This window comes from Phyllostomus discolor, chromosome 1 (assembly GCF_004126475.2).
Source record: "Phyllostomus discolor isolate MPI-MPIP mPhyDis1 chromosome 1, mPhyDis1.pri.v3, whole genome shotgun sequence".
Lineage (NCBI taxonomy): Eukaryota > Metazoa > Chordata > Mammalia > Chiroptera > Phyllostomidae > Phyllostomus > Phyllostomus discolor.
The window spans coordinates 41,791,037-41,815,014 of NC_040903.2; the positions used below are offsets into that span (position 1 = coordinate 41,791,037).

At 36.0% G+C, this 23,978-nt stretch overlaps 1 protein-coding gene across 2 annotated transcripts in view; it reads right to left on the minus strand.

Moving 5' to 3' along the window:
* The window catches only part of TMPRSS11A (transmembrane serine protease 11A), a 45,364-nt gene that overhangs the window by 20,880 nt on the left and 506 nt on the right, over nucleotides 1-23,978 (minus strand). For both annotated transcript variants that reach the window (XM_036021297.1, XM_036021305.1), the window contains exons 2-5: nucleotides 15,916-16,037; nucleotides 13,983-14,101; nucleotides 4,294-4,361; nucleotides 2,181-2,341 (exon numbers count right to left, since the gene is read on the minus strand). In XM_036021297.1, the coding sequence (XP_035877190.1) occupies nucleotides 2,181-2,341; nucleotides 4,294-4,361; nucleotides 13,983-14,101; nucleotides 15,916-16,037 (470 nt within the window). The remainder of the gene's footprint in view (nucleotides 1-2,180; nucleotides 2,342-4,293; nucleotides 4,362-13,982; nucleotides 14,102-15,915; nucleotides 16,038-23,978) is intronic.

A 23,978-nucleotide genomic window follows, 5' to 3' on the forward strand; every position in this document is an offset into this window, starting at 1 on the left:
TGCAAAGAAACATAACACCCTAGTCTTGAAAGTAACTCTCTAACATGTTTCTGAGTTAGGAGTAATGCAGCTAGTGTCAAGGGCTATACACGCTACTAGTGACATGACGGGAACTGGAGCGCCCACACTGCATGTGGGCAGTGAGCGGCTCTTCCACAGCCATGGCCATGTTTGCAGTGCAAAGGTGTTGATTTTGGCTTTGCTTTGAAACACTGCATTTTGTGAAGGACCCACACCACACAGTTATTTGTCAGAACAAAACACATATTTGACAAATTATGGCCAAATCTCGGGCAGCAGTTTTCTATTCACTGGGAGTCCCCAGAAATTGTGTTCTTAGAGAGCAATGGTTTTGCCTCTAAGAACTGTGTTGAGGTTTCTTACTGAGCTTTCCACTAAACGGGCCTTTCCTAAGTGTTAGTAAACACTGCTATTTTTACATTTAGAAATTTGGAAACCTTCAAGGTTCTAGCTTTTTCTATGCTACCAGTCAATCACTCACATTGATGCTTTCAGATTTCCAAAGTGTATGCGCTATGTATGGTACTAGTTTTCTAAGTGGAAATAGCCTATATGTTCCATGTTATAGAGATTTTTTTCTACATTTTCATGGTATTTCTATGATTTCAGGAAAAATAAACATTATCACTGCAATTTTATAGAGGAAAATATGGAGAAAATAGAGGGAAGGTCATGGCTCAATTACTTGGGTGGTCCTGCAGCGACTCAGTGGAATTGGAATTAGAATTAGTCAGGTAACTCTTAAATCAGATTCTCCATCAGCACATCCTGTCCTTTAATCTACTACAGTCATTAAAATAAACTGCAGTTTACAAACTCAGCCTGTTAAGAAGCAAAAAGGCCAGACAGTCCAGGATCATTCCATGCCTTACTTCAGGTTTCAGATAGCTCAAGCTTTTAGATTCCCAGCAAATTAACTGGTTATTGGAAATTAAACAGAACATATCATGTAACTTATCAGGGTTGCCACTATTTTGTAACCTTGATTCATTTATTTTCCCACTTAACAAACACAGTAGATTCAGCCCTTGACAGGTTCTTCCCTCTTGGGTTGGGAGAGGTCCCCAGCTTTATTCCGGGAGTAGATGACTCTTTGCCACATCAGCAAGCTCCTGCCCATCCCATTCCCTCAGATTTTCGCTTCCTGGTGAGGTTTCTCTTCAAGAGTCAGCCAGACCCTGACAAGGGCAGGGCGTCCTGTTTCACATGTGATATTAGTCACTCTGGTTCTGTTCTGTGACTCCAAATAGATGTCCTTAGTAATTTGTAGGGGAAATCTGCACTTCTCTGCCGGAAGTAGATGCTTGTGGAAGCAGCTTAATGTACAAGGGTAAACAGGTTTCTGTCTAACTGGACTCCTCAGAGTTTTTACTATGCTAATGTAGGAATGCATTTCCAAGAGATGAATCTTAAGATAGAATTTCTAACATGCGTTTGACCACATAGCTTTTTAAATGGAGACTCTCAATAAATGAGAGACCTAGATTTGAATCTTATCTCTTTTTAATAATTAGAGTCTTTAAGTTTCTTAGTCCTTCTTTCACATCAATCAAAGTGAATTTGCCTCCTTCATAGGAATCTGGAAATTAGATGCTGCATGTAAAGGGCATAGAAAGGGCCTTGATAAAGGTTGATTCTCTTTTTTAGAGAAGTGATAATGTTATCATAGTTATAATAATTTTTTTAGGTTAGTTATTTTTACTTATTGCTTATAAAATGGCTTTAGTGGCTTCAAAATTAATTTACCATTTTTCCAAATGCTCATAGGAAGAAAGAAAACAAAAACTTTATAATTTCACTATATACAAAAATTATTCACATTTTAAAAAGTCAAAACATGAGTTTATGTGTCTCCCAGAAAAGCAGTTGTTACTAAATGCTTAGATTTTCACTTAGTTGTGGAGGCAGTGGCTGGGTCAGATGAACTCTCTGTCAATGGTAGAAGCACCAGTCAATTTCTACAGGAAAAATCTATTAACAACTAACTTCAGACATGCTTTCATTAGAGAATAATAAAACTTTGAAATTTTACTTTAACTTGAGTTTTTATCTATATTCTAGCTATTATTTGGCATAGAAATATGGCATGCAAATTAAAGATTAGCCATAAAATGAACTTAATAGAGAATCTCACATCACATCAAAAGGTACCTACTTACCATCAACTTGGACTGATGAGGCATTTATTGACAAGGCTCTTGTGTTCCTTATCTTCTGGTTTAAGATGCTGTGGATTTTCTTCTTCCTTACTGCCCTTTGCTCAGCAGAGGGGAACTGGAACACCATAATGACATCTGCTTTCACACCATCTTCCTCTGGACTGTGAGACACAAGAGAAAGATAATTATTTCAAGGATACATCTGGTATCATCTGACACTGTTTCCTGTTATTTTCTTCCCTTGAAGTATGCCTCAATCGCTGAAAATGTCAAGTGCCAATCCTCTCCCACTGGCACTCTTTCACATGTGACTTTCTGACCCACGGCTATTTCGTATGCTCTCTCTTCAAGTTTTCATTATCTTTTGAGTGCATTTTGCCCATTAATTTGAAGGCTTGTTATAGCAGTTAAATAAGACTCAGTCATCAAAAAATTATCATTGAGATCAGAAACTCTGAGAATTGGAAGAAACTTTAGTGATCTCTTTGGCCAGCGTTATCTGACACCAGAATTACCTCTGCAGCTTCTAGGACAAGTGGCCCTCTAACCCCAGCTCAGTAATTAAAATAATGGAAAGTTTACTTCCCTAAAGAGGCTTATTTCTCTGTGGTCAGCTCTGACTTTAAGAGAGTTCAATCTGAGTTGAAATATATCTCCTTACATAGTCCATTCATTAAGCTGAGATCTACCAGGTGAGACATACATAAAACATCAATCCCTTTCCACCTAAAATATTTGAAGATAGTGATGTTTTGGTCCCCAAGTCTTTTCCAGATTAAACATATCAAATTTTTTAACTTTTTAAAAAATATAAATAGGTTCAAGTCCATCCACCTGTGGGACCGAATTTTTATATACTCTTAAAGTAGGAAAACAGTTAAATGTCTTTAAAAAATTAAAACATGTGCTTTGATCCACCATGTCTCTTACTTGTACACTTCATAAGATTCAAGCTCTAAAAAATATGAATGCCTTACTTTCTGGAATCCTTTGACTACAAAAAGGAACTCATATCAATTCCGTGGCATTTTTATATATTGTGGTGCATTTAGGCTCTGGAATATGGAGATATTAATAATTAGAATTTTACATCAACTTAAAAAGCATATGACCAAGTAATTTTCTCCATTTTATCCCAGGGAACACATTGTTTACAAGGTGGCATTTCTCTGGATGCACACAACGATTCATTGATGATGGCTACAAATTCAAAGGAGTTCATAAGAATACAATAATGTTGTTAGAATATTATGGCAAATCAGAATTTGAAAATAGAAGGCATGGAATGTAGACAGTTTCAGCAAATATGTGCTTTTTATATCTTAAATGTTATAAAATTTATATTATAAAATTTTTCTGGAGATCACTAGTTACTCAGTAAAGGTGGAGGCAACTTGGAATAAGTCTGTTAATAGGCATTAGTCTATTGGCCAGAAAAGTGATTACTTCCTTCAAATACATCTGTCTGGATATATTCATTTTCTTTAAGATGACTCATATAGGCCTGTAGGTTTGCACCTATTACGTATATGTTTTGCTATGTGCTTTCCAAATAACAAAATTGAAACCTCTGAGCAATTTCTGTAACTGATATGAGTTTTCCCCCTCAACCACAACAAACAAAAAATGTATTAAAACAGAAACATCTTTTTGTTTAGGTATGCTTCCTGACACTGGGGCCTTATTACAGGTAAATCTCGTTATCCCATAGGGTATTCAACTTTGCCTTCTTAATATTTTTGAAATGATGTATTTGTCCAAGAAAGATACAACTTTGTGCCTGCAGTGACATGTTACTGGGTTTTCCCAAGACCACAGATTCTGGTAGTTCCAGGCCTTGCAATCACTTGATAGGGTTCGAATCCTCATTCTGTCACTTGGGAAAACTGTCATTTGGGAAACTTTGAACATATCACTTAACCTCCCCAAGTTTTCATTTTCTCCTTTACAAAGTGTAGGTCAACACTATGTCTTGAGACTGTTGTAGAGATGATGTTTATGAGGGACCCTAACCAAGAGCCTCACTCACAGGGGTGCACATTCCATGAGGGTTCCTGTCCCCTTTGCCCTTTGTCCCTAGACTGTGGCTCCACCTTTGCCCAAACATACATACGTCAGTCTGACTACTCGATTCTTGATATAATGCTCGTTCAAGGCTGAATCTATAAATGTGTCATCCACCTGTTATTACAACAAAAGAGAAACTCTGTCAATAATGTATTTTGTCATAAGAATATACCCCTAATTAAATGTTAAAGCAGTAAAAAAAAATTTACAACATGAGCAATATCATCATTTAAACCAGTGGTTCTCTACACTCACAGTGCAACAGAATCATCTGTAGAAACTTTTATTTATTTATTTATTTTTATTTCAATCATTGTTCAAGTACAGTTTTCTCCCCCAACTCCCGTAACTTTTATTTTTTTAAATTACAGATGCTGGAGTTTATCTTCCAGAGGTTTAGTTACAATTGGTGTGGAAGGTACCTCGGCATTCATATTGCAAGAATTTCACTAGGTGATTCTGAATGTGCTGGTGCAGGCATCTTGGGTAGAAGACACCTAAACCCCATGGAAGGTAACGCAGAAAGGTGCAGAGCAGAATGGACCATGGGGGGAGGACGCTTGAGAGGCAGTAGAGAGAGAACCTTGGCTCACTCTTGGGTTTGAAGCCTCTCCTAATGCTCACAGATTGAGCCAATTTGAGTCTTAGTTTCTTAACTTGCAAAACAAAGATATGTATACTGCTCCTAGGGTTTTAAGTATTCAACACATGTAAAATACTGGATGTATCATGGTAGTTAACTCCTAGTGGTTCCCAGTCTCCTGGGCATTTCAGGTCTCAGATTCCCTTGTAGGTCTTTGGCTGTATGTATAGGAAAGAGGGATTAGGGATTTAGGAGAGAACCAAGGATTTTTAAATTGTTGATTGTGAGTTCTAGGGTAAATCAAAAAGGAAGAAAGAGTAAGGTGGTATTGCAGGTTAGATAAAAGTTGTGTTACTCAGGTTATGTCACTAAGGAAGGAGAAGAGAAACTACTGTTTTGGTCCACATGCACATGTTTAATTGCCTGTCCTAGCATTATTATGCCCTGATGTATGGTGCATAGATTTTGGCTTGCAGAATCCTCAAGTGACCACTTGGTGGCAACAGTGTCATTGAAATGCTAGCGCTGCATTTCACATTTGGTAGTAGATGAGCCACAGGTGCAGAAAAAACAATGTCCTATGTGCTTATGGAAGGGGCAAGAAGACCAGCTCCCATTTTGAAAACCATAAAAGATGGAAATAAATGGAAGGCTATTTCAAAATCAAGGAATTCATGACTTTCTGGGCATTATCAAGCATTCATACATGCTTGAGAAAAAAAATTAATGATGTCCTTTAATCCCTACAATAATGCTATAAACTAAGAATTTTGATTCTTATTTTACTTGAATAGGAAACTAGGACTCAGAGACATTATATGAATTTCTCTGGCATTGCACAGATAATAAACTGGGACTTAAACTTAGGTCTTCTGTTTGTAGGTGCATCTCTTCTCATCAAATACAACAGCCTGCCTGTTAAATGTAATGTACATTTCACTTCAATTCCTTTTATAGAAAATATGATAGAAAGTTATCAAATAAGTAGTTAGTTGGCTTTAAAAGATAAAGTATAAAAGTTGTAAAGATGTGTATTGGAAAATAGCTGTACATTTAAGATTAAAGGCAGTGCTTAGAAAACAGAAATTGCTGGATCCAAAATACAGTTTTATTTATATTTAAGTAAGAAAAGCTTAATGGGGCTGAGGAGGTGTGGAACTTACACACTAGAAACAAAACTGTTTTGGAAGATACAGTTTGACAAGAGTGCCATCGTTATAATCATTTCTCTTCTTGTCACCCACAGCCAGTCCTATTACTCAGTATTCCAGGGAAATCCAAAAGAAAAGCAAAGACAAGCAAACAAACAAGCAACAACAACAAAACAGGGATAAAAGTGACAAATATTGAAAAGAAGAAAAGTTAAAAGCAGTTGAAGATTTTAAAAAGTTTGGTTTGTAATTATCCTCTGAAATTCCAACCACAGTTGATCCCTTGGCCCTTTGTAATTTGGTGAAGGTATTGGAGTAAGTTTTGGGCTCTGCATGATATCACTCATATGGCAACATGGCTGCTGAGAAGAATATCTAAACCCAGTATCAGTTCTATCTTTGAACGGTCCAACTGAGAAGATAGGAGCTGAAATTATAACTTAAGGATCCAGGTAGAAGTAACTTCAGTGATCATAGAAATAAAGAAGTTTTTTCTTTATAACTCAAATTCTAGGACTCTGCCTCATTGATTAGGTCTGGGATCACATGCAGACTCTACCAATATTTTGGAATTCTAAATTCCTAGAAATTTTGGAGAATGCTTTTTTTTAAAGTTGTGTGCCAGCTTATTATAATTTTATTATTTATACCACTTAATAGAGTAAGTGATTTCTAAATCTATCCTACTCCCCATTGAAGGCATTTGTAGACTTTTGTAGTTGGTGTTAGTCTCCTAACATTGAATAAAAGACTGCCTTTCAGGGTAGTATCTCTTAGGCTCGATGATTCTGACATGCCGGTAATTGCACTGAGATTAAATTCTAAGAGGGCAATTGGAGGTTAGTTGGGTGTTTAATGAAAGAGTTAGGGAGAGGCTGTCAACTCAAACAAACAGACCTCACCCAGCCATTAATAATCATTCCCAGACTCTGCTTACACACGTAGCCTATCTTTCACTGTCAGATGCTCCCAATTAAACAATCTCACAGCAGTCTTTGCACTCACATAGGGGGAGTTTCAGGGCTGAGATAGTTAAGCCACTGAAAACTGGCCACTGGAGATGGACTAATGGGCTGTAAAAGCAGTTTCTGATGTCTTGACCATATGTCAGACTAATGGACCTAACAGAACATTTTATCCAGTAACAGCAAGCTATACATTCTTCTCAAGTGCACACAGAGATTCTCCAGAGTAGATCAAGGTCATAAAACAAATCTTAGGAAATATTTAAGGAGGTTGAAAATATATCAACAATTTTTTTTTCTATCATGGTGTGAAAGTAGAAATTAATAACTGGAGAAAAGCTAGAAATTTTACAAATATGTGGAAATGAATCAACACACTTCTGAACAACCAATGGGTTAAAAGAAAATCAAAATAATACCTTAAAACAAATAAAAATGGAAACACAATATACCAGAACTTATGGGATGCTCAAAAGCAGTTCTTAGAGGGAAGCTCATAACAGTAAATGCTTGCATTAAGAAAAAAAGATCTTAAATAAACAATCTAACTTTATACCTCGAGGAACAAGAAAAATAACTATATCCAAAGTTTGCAGAAGCAAGGAAATAACAAAGGCCAGAGCAGAAATAAATGAAAAAGACATCAGAAGAATAACAAGAAAAGAAAAAGGAAACTAAGAGCTGTCTTTTTTAAAAAGACAAACAAAATAATCAAACCTCTAGTGAGACTAAGAAAAAAGAAAGAAGACTCAAGTAGATAAAATCAAAGATGAAAGAGGAGACATTATAAATCATACTACAGAAATATAAAGATGCACAGGAGACTGCTATGAGCAATTATATACCAACAAATTGGGTAACCCAAAAGAGATGGATAAATTCCTGGAAATAAACATCCTTCTAAGACTGAATCATGAAGAAAATCTGAACAGGTCAATAGTAAGTAAGGAGACAGAATAAGTAATCAAAAACTTCCCAACACAGAAAAGCCCAGGACCAGATGGTCTCACCAGTGAATCTATCCAATATTTAATGATTAATTAATATAAATCCTTCTCAAGTGCTTACAAAAAATTGAAGAGTAAGTAACACTCTCAAATTCATTTTAAAAGGCAAGAATTACCCTGATACCAAAGCCAGACAAGGACACTAAAAGAAAACTATTGTCTAGTATCCCTCCTGAATATAGATGCAAAAATTCTCAACAACAATATTAATAAACCAAATTCAGCAGCACAGTGAGAGGTTCATACACCACACTGAAGTGGGATTTATCCCTGGGATACAAAAAGGTTCAACATAAGTAAGTTAATAAATGTGATACACACATTAATAGAATGAAAGATAAAAATCACATGATCATCTCAATATATGCAGAAAAAGCATTTGATAAAATATAACATCTGACATGATAAAATCTCCTGACAAACTGAATGTAGAAGGAACATAACACAACGTAATGAAGGCCATAGGTAAGAAGCCCACAGTTTACTTCATACTCAGCAGTGAAAGGCTGAAAGCTTTCTGTCTAAGGCCAGAAATGAGACAATAAGGGAATCCACTCAAACCACTCCTATTCAACATAGTATAACATAGAGATAAAAGGCATCCAAATAAGAAAGAAGTGAAACTGCCTTTATTTGCTGAAATATGATCTTATATATAGAAAATCCTGTAGACTCCACCAAAAAACTATTAGAACTAATCCATGAATTCAATAAAGTTGCAAGACACAAAATTAATATACAGAAATCAGTTGCATTTCTATACATCAGCCACAAAGTATCTGAAAAAGAAATAAATAAAGCAATCCCATTTACAATAGCACCAAGAATATTGAGCTACCTAAAATGAACTTAACCAAGAAGGTGAAAGATTTCTACACTGAAAACTGTAAGAAAATTGAAGAAAACAAAAACAAATGAAAGATATCTTGTATTCATGGATTGGAAAAATTAATATTGTTATGGTGATAATCATTTCACAGTATATAAGTGTATCAAATTAACATATTTTACATTTTAAACTTATACTATGTTATATGTCAATTGTGTCTCAACAAAGCTGGATAAAAACTGATACAGGGAAGTAAAGAAAGGAGGATAATAACATCTTTATATAATGAGAAGACAATATGTTGCTTGAGTAAAAGCAATCAAGTACTATATGAGATTCATAATCTTTATGGATTTAAATAGTAAATGAGAGATGCATTAACATAGGACTGAGTTTTCTCTCTTAGCTGAGGTTCTTCTTGACAGTATACCAATTTAGTGGAAAGAGAATACATTCGAGTTACCTGTATGGTTTCAAATCTCCCCTCTATCATTTTCTATTTGTGAACCTTAACCTCAGAGGCTTAGTTTTCTTATCTGTAAAGTGTGAGTAATAATGCCTCCCTTTCAGTGTTGAATTAAGATTTGACATGAAATATACAACTAGCTTTTTCTTTCAGGATTCAAATTAAAGACATTGAAAGCAGAGATAGTGTTACACATCTTCCTCTTTTCATCATGTCTAATTTATAAATACAAAACAAAAGTAAGTCTGAGGTCTCAAGTAAGAACTCAGCCATTCTCTATATGTGATTTTTCTAAGCTCTGAATATAAAGTCTCTTGATAACATCTGCTTATTTTTTTCTCAAGCTTCCAAGTCCAATCTGCTCTTTCTAGGCATAGGGCTGCAGCCCTTCACCAGGTAGCTCCATGCATCTTTTACTTTTCTTACCTTATGCAGTTCCAAACTTTAAATAGCCGGACACCTTTGCTAAATTTAGGTTTACCTTGACCCAGTTGCTTCTTCTCAGTAGAACTTCCTGCTTCAGTGTTGATCTGAGCCAATTCTCACGTTGCCTTCTAATTCATTTAGAGAGTGTTCCTAACTGCATTCATCTCCTTGCATCACTTTCCGTTTCTAAGTGTTTTTGTCACTTCAACTTTACATACATAGACTCAAGGATACTTTGAGGATCATTTCTGGCCCTGTTCTTGGGGTTTCTGGGTACAAAGGGGATAAAATTTAGAACTGTTTTGGGTATAGAAGTAGTATATTTGGGAGGAGGGAGAGCCCCAATAAGAAAATTCCCAACTGTTGCCTTTGTTCGTGCAGATGATGATCACTAGCTCATGTTGACAGTGTAGTTGAAAGAGACTAATGTATCAGGAATAATTACTTGATTTCTGGCACCTTATGGGATGGTAGATGGCAAGTAAAATCACATAGATGTTTCTTATGGATGACAGGTTAAGAACTTGTCATCTCAAGTCCTAACTATATCATTTACTGGTTCTATGATCTTGAGTAAATTAACTTTTCTGTACCTTGGTTTTCTCATCTGTAAAACTGTGATGATAATTGTACCTACCTCATAAGGCTATTTTTTAGAATTAACTAAATAACATAAGATACTTAGTGTGGTGCTTACCATTCAATACATGTTAGCTATTGTTATTTGTTACAGTGCTATGAATTTGTAACTTTCATATTTGGAATGGCACTATAACTTCAAACTATTTCTTGATATTTCTGAAATATATTTTTCTAAGTGAAGTACTCCATCTGTCAGTGACCCTGCTCAAACTTATAATAATAATGAAAGTGACCTACCTATTTGGGAATATCATGAATTGCTGGTATCTGGTTACTGGAGTCTACTCTGAGAATGTTGTGAAAAATGAGATATTGTGCCAATATCTCAAGGAACTGCAATGAGTTTTAGCAGTCTCTGAGCATGAATTCATTTTACTTTTATCTCTCCATTTGCATTCAAATCAGTAAATCCCAAGTTAGGAGGAAGAACAGGACCTATAACCTGCTTTTCTTGGCTGTCTGGTTAGCACCCATATAGGGCAGGGAGAAGAATCTGGTTTTATTCACTGGAATTTAGCAACAATAAACAGGAGTGGCTCAGGATGAGGCATGACCCTTCCTGTAATTCTTCTAAAGCTAACTTAGTGGGGAGTGGAGGGAAAGGGACACCCGTCTTATTTAAATAGGGCTAAAATAATACAAAGCCATTCCTGACCACGGGAACCCTAGTTGAGCTTCCTTTTTCCTTTAAGTTCTTCTGTACTTATTTCTTCAACATGTAATTTAATCTTTAATTATATCATGTCATGCTATATGATTTCATATGCATTATTCTCATCTCTCCAAAGAGACTGGGAGCAGTGAGGAGACAGGTCATGTTTCCTTTTCTGCAAGACCCAGACGCCAAGAAATGTAAAGAGCTGAATAATCATACCGTATATTGATTGGGAAAACAGAGTCTTTAGTTAAGTTGGGAAAACTGGCTCACTCTATGGAGAATAACACCTGTATCTCTACCTAACATCATACTCAAAGGTGGACTCCAGGGACATTGAAGACCTAATGTAAAATGGCAAACTATCAATTTAATAGAAGAAAATATAGTAGACTACTTTAATATAGACTTAGAGGGAATGATTTATAAAAGAAAACTTTATAAATACAACCATAAGGCAAAGAAAATTGGTAATATGATTATTTAAAAATTATGAATCTGTTTCATGAGGGATATCATGGTTCATATTAAGAGCGGACAGAATGGATAAGTACAATGTCGATCACCAACAAACTGTTCATGTCACAACATAAGGAACTCCTGCAAAGCAATACTAATATGACAACCTTAATAGAAAGACAGGCAAAGGATAGGTACAGGTAATTTATAGAAATGAAGGCCCAGAAGTCTAACAAGTATATGTAACATGCCAACTCATTAATAATTAGAAAAATGCAAATTAAATCACAGATAAGATACAACTTAATGGTTGGTAGAAATTGGAAAGCCAGCTAATACAGGCGTTAGCAAAGATGCAGGGACACAGGGATCCTCATGCCCTGCAGATGGGAGTGCACACTGAGTCAGCCATTCTGAAGAGCACCCAGCACCAATTAGTTAAATTAAGTGTATGCACACCTAATGACCCAGTAATTCTGCTTCCAGAAGAGCTTGCATGGGTTCATAAAGGGATAAACAGGAGGCTTTTTAGTGCAGCATTTCTTGGAATAATGAACAGGAGGTAAAACATGGTAGACATTCACTGTAAATCATTATGTAGCTCTTAACAGCAACTAATTACAAGCACATGTAACAACATACAGCAATCTTAATAAATCTGACTAAAAAAGTATGAAAAAAGTGATACAATGGACTGAATATTTCTTTACCCCCAAAACTCATATGTTAAAATCCTAACCCCCAATGCAAAGATTTTAGGAGGTGGGGCCTTTGGGAGGTAATAGGTCATAAATGGGATTGGTGCACTTATACAAGAGACTCCAAGAGCTGTTTAGCTCCCTGCTGTCTACCATGTGAGGGTATACCCAGAAGTCTGTGGTCTGAAGTGAAAGAGGGCCCTCACCAGAACCTGACCATGCTGGTACCCTGGTTTTAGACTCTCAGCCTATAGAATTAGCTATGTCTATGAGAGAGAAATTTCTGATGTTTTTAAATGATACTTTGGGACAGCAGCCAAAATCGACTAAGACAAGTACTTTATAACACAAAGAATTTAAATCATGTGAACACAAAAGGACAAAATGTATTTTTGCAAAAATGAATATAATTAAAAGACTACATTACACATGAAATATAGAATGGTTGCCTGCAGAGGAAAATGAATGGGAGTGTGTTATGAAACTAAAGGATAATGAATAATGACAACTAGAGAAGGACCTTAATGATAATGTGTCATTACTTAGCCTCTGCCTCTGAGGGTCCTTCATTCCTAGAAATACATGCTGTACTGAAACTTAAAACAGCTAATACATTCTTTTCCACTTACTTCATTAAAGACAACATCTTAGCCTATAACAACAACCTTGGGCAGAAAACAAAGAGAACACAGATTTTTAGCTGTCCCAATAAATTATAACATTTCTCATTGTTCAAAGAATCCGTATATCTTTTTAACTAAGGCAAACTAATTTTTTTTTTTATTCAGGAGGTTTTGTGGCCACTCAGGATTAGAGAAATAAAGGAAGTACTGGGGTATGTATCTCATTTTTACCCAGCATTCCTCAATAAATGATCATAAGTCCTATTTTCTAAGGTGCTATGAATATAAAAGAATATAAGGATGTATATCAGTCCATAAATGTTAATTATTGATTTTGGGGGATGAAAATTCAATATAGAAAAAGTGCATGATTTAATGATAACTGAAAATATACATTATAAACTTCATCTCCATATTTATTGTATGTTGTAATTGAGTATGCCTGGGACAAAGATTGGATGGTGATATGGAAAAATAAAAACTGGTTTGAGAAAGAAAGGAAATGTTTTTGAGGGGAAAAATATATAATATACCTGTCATTTTTACCCCTTTAACATAACTGTGCTTCTGTGTTTCCTTGTCAGAGATGTTAAGTGGGGTGTAGTATTTAAATGAGCATTCACAGGTATCCTGAACAGAATTATTACACAGCTAATTCACTTTTTTTCCTTTTAGGAGCATTTCATTATTTTAGTTTTTAAAAATTTGTAGCATCTCATTGAAATATTATGCAATAGGCCCGTGTATTTTAACTTTATTACTATGTTAGTAAGATAAAATGAAACTTATGGTCATCTTTCCTCATATATTTAAAAATATTTTAAGTTTAAAATGTGGTATTACAGCAAAATGAGCATATGGTCTTACAAATAACCACTTTGGGTATGGGTAAACTTTTCCATTTGGGTAATGTGGTGGAAGGAGGGGAGTGATGGGCTGGGATACCTTGGCCTCAGTTCTCTCACTTTTAATTGACATGGTTAAGTCAGAAGGAGTGGTTTATCAGAATCACCCATTTCTTAGACATGCTGATTACCTTGCAGCCCTGTGCTTGCCTCCCCTTCTCATCAGACACCGATACAGTGGGTCTGGAGTGGGACCTAGGGACCTGCAACATGGTTCTGATGCAGATAGTCTGAAAGTCATATTTTGAAAACTATTGAGGGGAATCATCTACCAAATCTATTTTACCCACATTATTCTATGATAGAAAGAACTTTATCTGACTTACCAAATTTTCACTCATTTCTTTTAAGTCCTTAAGTTGATATTTGCCATTTTGTCTGGAATCACTATTGATTCGTAGATCTAAAATTTTAAAGGTACCATGATAATACTCCATTCTCTGGCCTGTGATGAGGAGGAAAAACAGGAAATTAAGTGGTTTTGGCATAGAGTTCAGGATCTAACTATAATGAGGCTAATGTGGTCTCGAATATGTTGCTGAGATTGTTTTTAATTTAGTTTCATAAAAACAATGATTAATGTTTTACATTAATAACAGCAGCTTATATTTGTTTAATGCCTACTATGAGCCAAGCCCTGTTCTGGGCACTATACATGTATTAATTCCTCACTCCAGCTCTCTAAGATTATAATCACCTCCATTTTAGTGATGAGAAAAGTAAGGCTCAGAGGCAGTAGGTAACTTGCTCTATGTTATTCAAGTGGTGAATGACCTACACATGTTTTATGCTCAGGCGGTCTGGCTCTAGCACTGGAATGTGTAGTTAGCATATCACCCCTTGCTGAGTTGAAATATATAGCATCTTATACTCTCCTTGAAGTAGAAGTAAAGGAACATCCTTATAAATTTTGGTTTGTAATGTGAGAGCCAGACACACTAAGAAATACATGAAAAGAAAGGCAGGGGAAAAACTGAGGTTGAAAGTGAGAACAGTGTGTAACCAGGATGAATTAATCAGAAAGAAAAGAGAACAGAGAACCGTGGAAACTCCTGAGGAATTTGGTAATTTTAGGAGTAAAAGCTGGGGCTCGAGGGCAAGGTAGGCTAGAAAGCTACGAAACAGTTAAGAGGCTGAGAACAGAGCAACCACTAAACAAGCTATCTCCTTCGGGAGCCTGGCTTAGGGAAGGCACATGTGAGGATGGCCCAGCTCTGGACCTAGGGGAGAAACAGGGATCTCAGCATGGTCTGTCTCCTAAATGGGACATCTAGGGGTATGTAATGGTTTTGTGGTTCCTTTTACAATCCATACTGTTACTAGTCCTTTTACTCATGGTACAGGAGTTTTTGTGTAATTGATTTAAATGACCTTAGAATCTTTTGATATTGGTATAAATTATAGGTGAGTTGGGTTGTATACAGGCCCCAGCACTGTGGCCTTAAGCCTTTAAATCTCTTCATAGAGTTTCCACTTCCTCATTAAGTCTGAGGAAGGTGACAACAGGTAAGACCATTCAAGTTAGCGCCTGGACTAGTTGTTTTATCTCATACATCTGGGTCAGAGTCAAGTTGTGGAAATTTGTTAAAAAATGTAAGTGTTCTGCACTCTGTGCAAGAAAGATGCAATACAAGAAGAATTCTAAAATGCATTGTGTGATTATAAATATATCAGGCAATACAAATATCCCTGGATATTATTTAGGAAAGAGTGAATTTTTTTTCTCTAACAACATTGTGTCATATTTATAGTTTACCAGTCACTTCAAAATTCATTATTTCATTGGACATGCACTTTTCTTTTACATCGAAATGTTGGTAGGCAGAAAAATGATGGGTAAAACAGCCAATTTCAGTAATTAACTTATTAGCTAATTTATCACAGCTTTTCACTTGAATAAATAATGAATGACTAGACTTGTTAATTATGATTACTAGTAAATTTCAGACAATTACTATCTTTGATTTTTGTGTAGACTGTCAAAAGAACACTAGATTGTGAGAACTAAGGAGAAAGGAAATTGTCCTGCTTTGCATAGTGCTGTATTTTTGAGTGTCCAGAAAAGCGGTTGTGTATAATAAGCATTCAATAATCATTTGTTGATGAAATAATTAAATAAATAAAAAATATTCAGAATGTGGGCATTTATAGGTAAAAGTACAAAGGTCTTTTTTTTTATGGAATTATGTTTACATATATGCAAGTGAAGCTTTACAGAAAAATGATCTCAAACTGAGCAAAATTCATAATTTTACCTACCGGGAACTAAGAAGTGAGCTAGAAGACCGATGGCCACTGCCACCACAATCAGCAATAGCACAATGAGAAGGGCCACCATCCATGGTTTCAAACGTCGGCTTCGGCTGCCAAATCCTCTTGCTCTGCATAAAGGAAAACTCACCAGTTACTCTCATGTTGTAACGGTTACAGGCTTGCTGGTTCTACTTGACTAAGTGCAAGTTGCTTCAGCCTGCCTTTCCCAGCAAGAAGACATTTGTCTTCAAATTTGGTCAAAGTCATCTTGGTGTGAAAAAGATTAGAATTTGGGAATTCATACTATTGCTTTTGGTTTCTATTTCTAGAGGTAATTGATGGCTCTCTGTGGTGGCCAGTTCTGATTTCTCTCGACTGTGGTCCAAAGTAACACACGCTTGAAAAGGACCCTTCTTTCTTCCTCCAACCCTTTTTTAAAAAAGTCTCTTTTATCTGTCTATCCTTTTAGAGTTTACAAAGTGCTTTGAAATCTGTTATCTCATTTACTTTTTATCTTTTATTTTTTTAACTTGCTGCAGAAGGCAGTGTATCCTTTGGAGGACAAGAGCTAAGGTGTTAGAAGCTAGAAGCAGAAGCTCCATGGGGAGCAACATTACTTAGTCTCTTAAATGGCTTAAAACCTAAAAATTCAAAAGTGAAAGAAAATTTAAATCCTATGTAGTACAGTTTAATGCATTTTCTAGATGAGAAAACAGGGCAAGAGATGAATAAGTGATTTCCCCAATATAATAGAACCGGCAGTAACCTTACATTCATGTGTTGTCACTCCTAGGACACAATTTTTTCTGTGCCAGACTGCGTCTTCATCAATGGCATTTTAATTTTTAAATATATTTGTTATTTGTATATTAATTTAGTCACTCATTAATTCTTCATTTACTTGACCATTCATTTCCTCAGAGAACCTTATCAGTATGTTTCTAAGTCCTTCAGAAGCACAAAAAGAAACAAAGGACAAAAGCTAGGATGAAGGAGTTTTAGGAACTCTAAATTTGTCTGCTTGGCACGTGGCCCACTCCATTTTCAAAGCCATCAATGGTTAATCTCTCTCCTTAAGTCCCTCTCATGTTCTGAATTTCTCTCCAGGTAGAGCCCTATTCTTTTCAAAGGTATCACCTGGTTAGGTTAGGCCTACCAAGGATAATTTCCTCATCTTAAAATCCACTGAGTTAGACCTTAATTGTACTGCAAAATCCCTTCATAGCAGCACCTAGGTTAGTGTTCAAATAACTGAGAGAAGGAATATATACACCAAGTGATGGGAATATGGGGTTCAGTCCTAGAATTTTATCACAATATACAATGACTTTCATAAAAATGAACAGAGACCTATAGCCTTCAAAAAAAAAAAGCATGTGGGATGTAAATCTTCTCTAATAATTGTGAGGGTGGTGGAGAACTGTTTTATTAAAATGGAATTGTATGATAACACACAATTATTAAAAGTCTATGAAATTTTCTTCCAAGCAATATTTCGAGGAAATACAAAGTGAACTATTGGAAATTAAAATGGTAAGAAAGATAAAATTAATCCCTCACCATGACCTAGTTGGCACTGTGCATTCCATGAAATCCAATTTTTCATATCTGTTACAACTTCATTAAGTTTGATTATTCAGTATATTCTTGACCTGATTTTTCCAAAGATGTTGTCAATGAAAACATGGTAATAATTTGAATAGTTTTGTGACTTCGCTTTCTGCAGTCTTGCAGACTGAAACCTGTAACTCTTGAAGAATATATAGAGTAGTGTGAATTATTAATGATCAGAGTTGGGATATCCATGTCCTCAGCAACAAGCTTTAGGCTGAGACTCCCTTACATGTGGGTTCAAAGATGACTTGAATTAACAAAAGGCTCTCCTGCTCTTAGTGGATCTACCTTTTTCTAGAAAGGCCTTCCCTGAAGGCAGCCAATCTGGCTCACTGCCCAGTCAACCACATGCCCTTTATAATTTTACCTACAAGGTCTAATCTTTCCTTTTTCAGGATTATTTTTCGGCTTTCTTATAGATGTTATCATTTTGCAAATGTAGATAAGTGTGATTGTTTTACAAATGCTGATTTAAAGATAGGTTATGTTCCACCCTGGCTGGTGTAGCTCAGTGGATTGAGCGCGGGCTGTGAACCAAAGTGTTGCAGGTTCGATTCCCAGTCAGGGTACATGCTTGGGTTGCAGGCCATGACCCCCAGCAACCGCACATTGTTGTTTCTCTCTCTCTCTCTATCTCCCTCCCTTCCCTCTCTAAAAGTAAATAAATAAAATCTTTTTAAAAAAGATAGGTTATGTTCCCATAATTCTTCATTCATAAAGACAGTTGTTGAAGTTTAAAATATGCTATCTGATTTAAAAACAAATTACTGGTTTTCCAGGCCAACCTAAACATCTATTTAACTCCTAATGTAATTGGACAAAGGTGCTAAATGAATAAATTCCTGGGAGCCATTTGGTGCAGAAAACCATTTCTCTTTTCCAACCTGGAGAATGAACCTAGAGGGAAGTTCTTAGAGAACCAAAGTGCCAAACTCTGCTTTCACCAATGAAAATTATCATTCCCTCTGAGCCACTGAAGTCAACCATTTGTTATAGAAAAGCATCCTATTGTGGGGGCCTAATATATGAATATGTGTCTGGATGCCCTGTAATTACTTTAGAATGATCATTTCATACTAAAATTGATAAGAATAAGAGCTACCATTAATAATGGAATTGTTAACTTTGTAGGAGTTGTTGCTATACTATAACATTTCATCTTCCAAAACTCTCACCAGGAGGATTATTTACCTTCATTTTACAGGCAACAACTTGTTCAATTCACACAGTCATCATGTGGAATTAGAACTTAATTTTGGCCACTAGCACTCAAAGCCCATTTTTCTCTGTGATATCAAACTTCCTTTAGAGAGTAATTTATTTTTTATTTTTTAGAACAAGCTTCCTGTTAATCCAAAGGAATAATGTATGAAATTTCAAACAGCATAAAAAACAAGTGAATAGATACCCAGAAGAGGGGTTGCAGATTATATGGGAATTCTATTCTTAATTTTTTTTGAGGAAACTCCATACTATTTTCCATGGTGGCTGTACCAGTTTACATTCCCACCAGCAATGAATAAGGATTTCTTTTTCTCCACAACTTCTCCAACACTTGTTATCATTTGTGTTGTTGATAATAGCCATCGTTAGGTGGTATCTCATTGTAGTTTTGATTTCCATGTTCCTAATGCTAGTGAAGGTAGCATCTACCCAGAATATTTGAAAACATTTATTTGCAAAGATATATGTGCCCTCATGATCATTGCAGCCCTGTTCATTGGCCAAGACATGGAAGCAATGGAAGTGTCCTTCTATAGATGATTGGATAGATAAGATGTGGTGCATATATACAATGAAACACTACTAGCCATAAGAAGAGATGAAATACTGTCAGTTTCAACAACATGAATGGACCCTGCTAAATGAATGAGTCAGACAGAAAAAGTTAAGAACCATATGACTTCACTGATATGTGTGATATAAAAATGAAAGCAACAAATGAATAAATAAAAAAAACAAAAACAAAAACTCATAGTCTCAACAATAGTATGGTAGTTATGAGAGGGAAGGAGATGTAGTGGGTAGTAAAAGGGTGAAAGGAGTCAAAAATATAGTGAGGGAAAAAGACTTGAATTTGGGTGGTAAACACCCAATGCAATATACAGGTGATGTACTATAGAATTGTATAGTCAAAAAAAAGAATTATACACTTGCAAACTATATAATTTGATTAATCAATATTATCCCAATAAATTTAAGAAAAATCAAAATAAAAAAAGCAAGTGTGCCCTGGCTGGTGTAGCTCGGTGGATTGAGTGCTGGCCTTTGAACCAAAAGGTCACTGGTTTTGTTCCGTTAGGGCTCATGCCTGGGTTGCAGGCCAGGTACCTGGTGGGGGGTGCACAAGAGGCAACTACACATTGATGTTTCTCTCCCTCTACTTCTCCCTCCCTTTCCCTCTCTCTAAAAATAAATAAATAAAGTCTTTTTAAAAAAGCAAGTGGAGGGTTTTGTGAAGTGAAGGTTATTTTACTCATCAGAGACTACCCATCTTCGTTGTGGGTCTCGAATTTGTTTCCACTTTCACATACCCTTCTTTTCCACTGGTTTTAAATTTTCATAAATTTTCAAAAAGTTAGGATTCTCTTCTCCCCCCTCCTAAGTCCCTTGGGATTTCCTGATAATAGGGAGGTCTTTTGTTCTCATGAGGTAACTCTTGTGGGGACCCCAAATAGATTCAGGATGGGTACTAGCCACCAAAAAAACTAAGCCATGGTTAGAAACTTTGAATTTTTCAGCTCCAACTCTCACCCCTTATTTTTGGGAAGAGGAGAAGGGCTGAAGATTGAGTTAATAATTGATCACACCTATGTGATGAAGCCTCTATAAAAATCCCAATAGTATCGGGTTCTGGGAGCTTTTGGGTTGGTGAATACATCTATATATTGGGAGGGGGTGTGCAATCCAGCTCCTCAAGGACAGTATTTCCTGTATTCAAGACCATTCTGGACCTCTGTGTGTTATTCTGTCACCTGGCTGTTCATTTATATCCTTTAACATTCTTTGTAGTTATCTGGTAATCTATCATAGTAGGTAAACTGTTTTCTTGAGTTCTGTGAGCTGCTCTAGCAAATTAATCAAGTCTGGGGAGGACATTGTGGGAAACTCCGATCTATAGCCAGTTGTCAGCAGTACAGATAACAGCCTGGACTCTCTACTGGCATCTGAAGTGGGCCAAGGGCAGTCTTATGGGACGGAGACCTTAACCTATGGGATCCATGCTAACTCTGGTTAGTGTCAGAATTGAACTGAATTATGGGACAGCTGGTGCTGGAGAACTCCTTGGGGAAACCCCCCACACAGGTGGTGTCAGGAGTGCTGTGAGCGTGGTAGTTAGTGTGAAAGTAAAGAAAAACACAGAGTTTTTCTGAAATAAAGATTAAAAAATGTCTTTAAATCTTCACCTGCCTAGACAAATCCGTAGACATCCTGTGTTGCAGATGGCCCTGCCTTTTAGGTAGGGTATGGTTTGGCTACATTCCCTGCCTGTAACACTTTAACACATATCTTGAAAAATTTATGAGGCCCCTCTGAATTTCAATTTTCCCACATGACAGTAAACAGTGACAGTAAATACTACCCAGAGGGAGGCAATGAAGTGAGAAAGGAAGGACTTGAACGCATATCAAAATCTCTGGGTCAGGATTTTTCTTATGGGTTATCTCATGTGATTGTCACTGCAGCTTGTGGAGTACTGAGTAACTAGCAATAATAATCTTTTACTCAAATTTTAAATTAAAAGCCAAAGTTATTTTTTCTTGAAAATTATCAAAAGACCACCACAACAAAAGAAAAATATCTTAACAGTTAAGCTCTGTTTCCAGGCTGCCTCAAATCCCAAATCTTTCACTTCATTAGCCTGTGATGATGCAGTAGTGCTAAGTACTTTTTCATTTATAAAATGAAGATAAAAATAGTACATAATCATAGGATTATTACAAGAATTAAATGAGCAGTTATAATGTATCACATATATAGCACATAGTAAGCACTATGAGTTTGCTGAAAACTAGTCAAAGAGTAAAGTTTAATTGATAATTTATACAGTTTAGTAATTAGTAAAAAACCTGAAGGTTTTACTTCGCTGTTTTGATTTCAACTCTGGGGTCAGAGTTTCTGACTATGTTAGAGAATGGACTTAGAAAATTAACAAGTTGATTAAAATGAGTGTTCAGAATGAAATTAGAATATGAAACATGAATGTTTGTAAAGACTTTCCCAGGACTATCTTCTTCTCTAAAGGATGATAATAGAGAGGAGAAACCTAATTTTTACATTCATTAAGCAATGCCAAAAATAATAAACTATAGGAAAAGGGAGAGATGCAGACTTCTGGGCAAAGGACAACAGTCTCAGATGAAGAAGTCACTTGGTATTTTATCTTTTATGAGAGAAATAACTGAGATTTTAAGTGAGTGATTCACCCAGTTAATACATTTCTATGGAAGGTAGGGGGATGGCTATTGCTCAAGACAAATGCAAATGGATATTCACAGCAAGGTCCAAAAGCTGAAGACATCTCTGAGCTGTAGAGAAGAGGATCACTAAACCCACAGAGAAGAGATCTAAGGTTCAATATGGCAAAAACAGCAAAGGTTAAAATCAAGTATATTTTGACAAGGGTTATGTGTGGTGTATTTTGTGAACAGAGAAGTAGGAATGGTGAGGATGATGGCAGAATGTGTTGTAGAATTAGTAGGTGAGACATAGGATGTCTTAGCACTGGTTTCCCCCTCTCTCTAGAAGTAGAGTATTCCTACGGAAGCTTTTGTAAGCTGCAATGGTGTAAAATAAAGAAGCACTTATTAATTTATAATAAAACATTTTGAGCACTCCCAGACCTCCAAAATAACCTATAAAATTATACCAAATGACACATAAAACCTGAACTAACACTAACACGTAGTAAGGCAGGAATGATGATGATAAATACACAGCCTGCGTGAAGTATGTTGAGCTTGATGGTGTCACTCTTGCTGCTTGGGGTGCAGACTGCCTCTGTCATGGCTCACTGCAATTCAAACACTGAATGTTTTTGCTTTTCACCTTTTAAAAAATTTTTTGTAAAAGCGAAAATCCTCTTTGGGTTTCTTTCAGTTAACAAAAACAGGTACTAATGTAGATCTTTTGTAAAAGTGAAGTGGCATAACATAAACTTTTGAAAGCTGGGGGAATATCGGTAATTATAAGTATTTGTTTTGCCTCAATCCTTAAATTTACCTGTTAGTATGAACTTCCACCTCCCGCAAATCCTCTAAACCCTGGATTAATGTTCCTTGAATTTATCTTAAAGGAACTATAAACATTTGGTATTCCCTACTGTCTGCCCCTTTTCTGTACCAACAAATGTCATGGGTGTCCTTAATAATAGCATTGGTTTCCAATATTATTCTGTAATTTGCTTCCCTAAAACTGAAAACATTCTAATAAACACAAATGTTCATTAGAAAGGACGACTTTTCATGTCTATAATCATGAGACTTTATATTTTTAAAAGAGTAATTTGGGGAGTGTGAAATCTGAAAGGTTGAAACTACTCCTTTACAACTTCATAATTTCCATAAATACTGCATATGCATTTTCAAAAATCAATGAATTTTAGTAAGCAAAACATTAATGCTGGTCATTTACATTTGTTTACTCATTTGTTTACTAAATATTTATAGAGTGCCAATTATATGTGAGACATTCTAGACCCTTTCTAAAGATATCAGAGACACTTGGACAAATACTATGTGCTCACTAAGGAGCTGAACTTTTCCAGGATGAACACTTGCAAGAGTCCAGGAAGCCTGGGCTTAAGTTGTGCATTGCGACTCTCTGATTCTGTCATCACACAGCTCTGTGGACCTGGCAGGTCCCTTCACTTCTGGTTCCCTCAGACTTCTCACTTAAAATTGGGAGTTAACGATACCTGTTCTACTGATCTCACGAGGGTGTCCTGGCTATTAAATGAAACAACACAAATAAATATGTTTCAAAAATGGCATAAACCTAACTAATGGTGAAGTATTATTGTCATCATGGAGGCTTAAAATCTCTATTTTATTTGTATATAAAATTATGTCAAGAAATTTTTTTCATTTTCCTTTGCATGTAGCAAACCCCACTTGAAAAACAAAAACCTTGAAATAAATCACAGTTTTCTTTTTTTTCTAATTTTGAATAGAAAACATTTTTAGAGAATGAACATGTTTTCCCCAATCTGGATCTCCTGGGTTTTTTTTCTCTCCTCAAGGTCCCTACATTTCTGTGATGAAGGCAGGTGTCTCCAGAGCTGTTGACCACCCAGTCTGCATTACTTCCCACAGACTGTCTTTAAGGTACAAGAAAAAGCAGCTGAAGGGGAAGTGCCATGAAGAAGCTACATTTAGTCCGATTGCTAACAGCCTTTTTAAAAATAATGAACACTGTTCATCTCCCCACCAAATCAGAGTCAATCAGGATGCAAT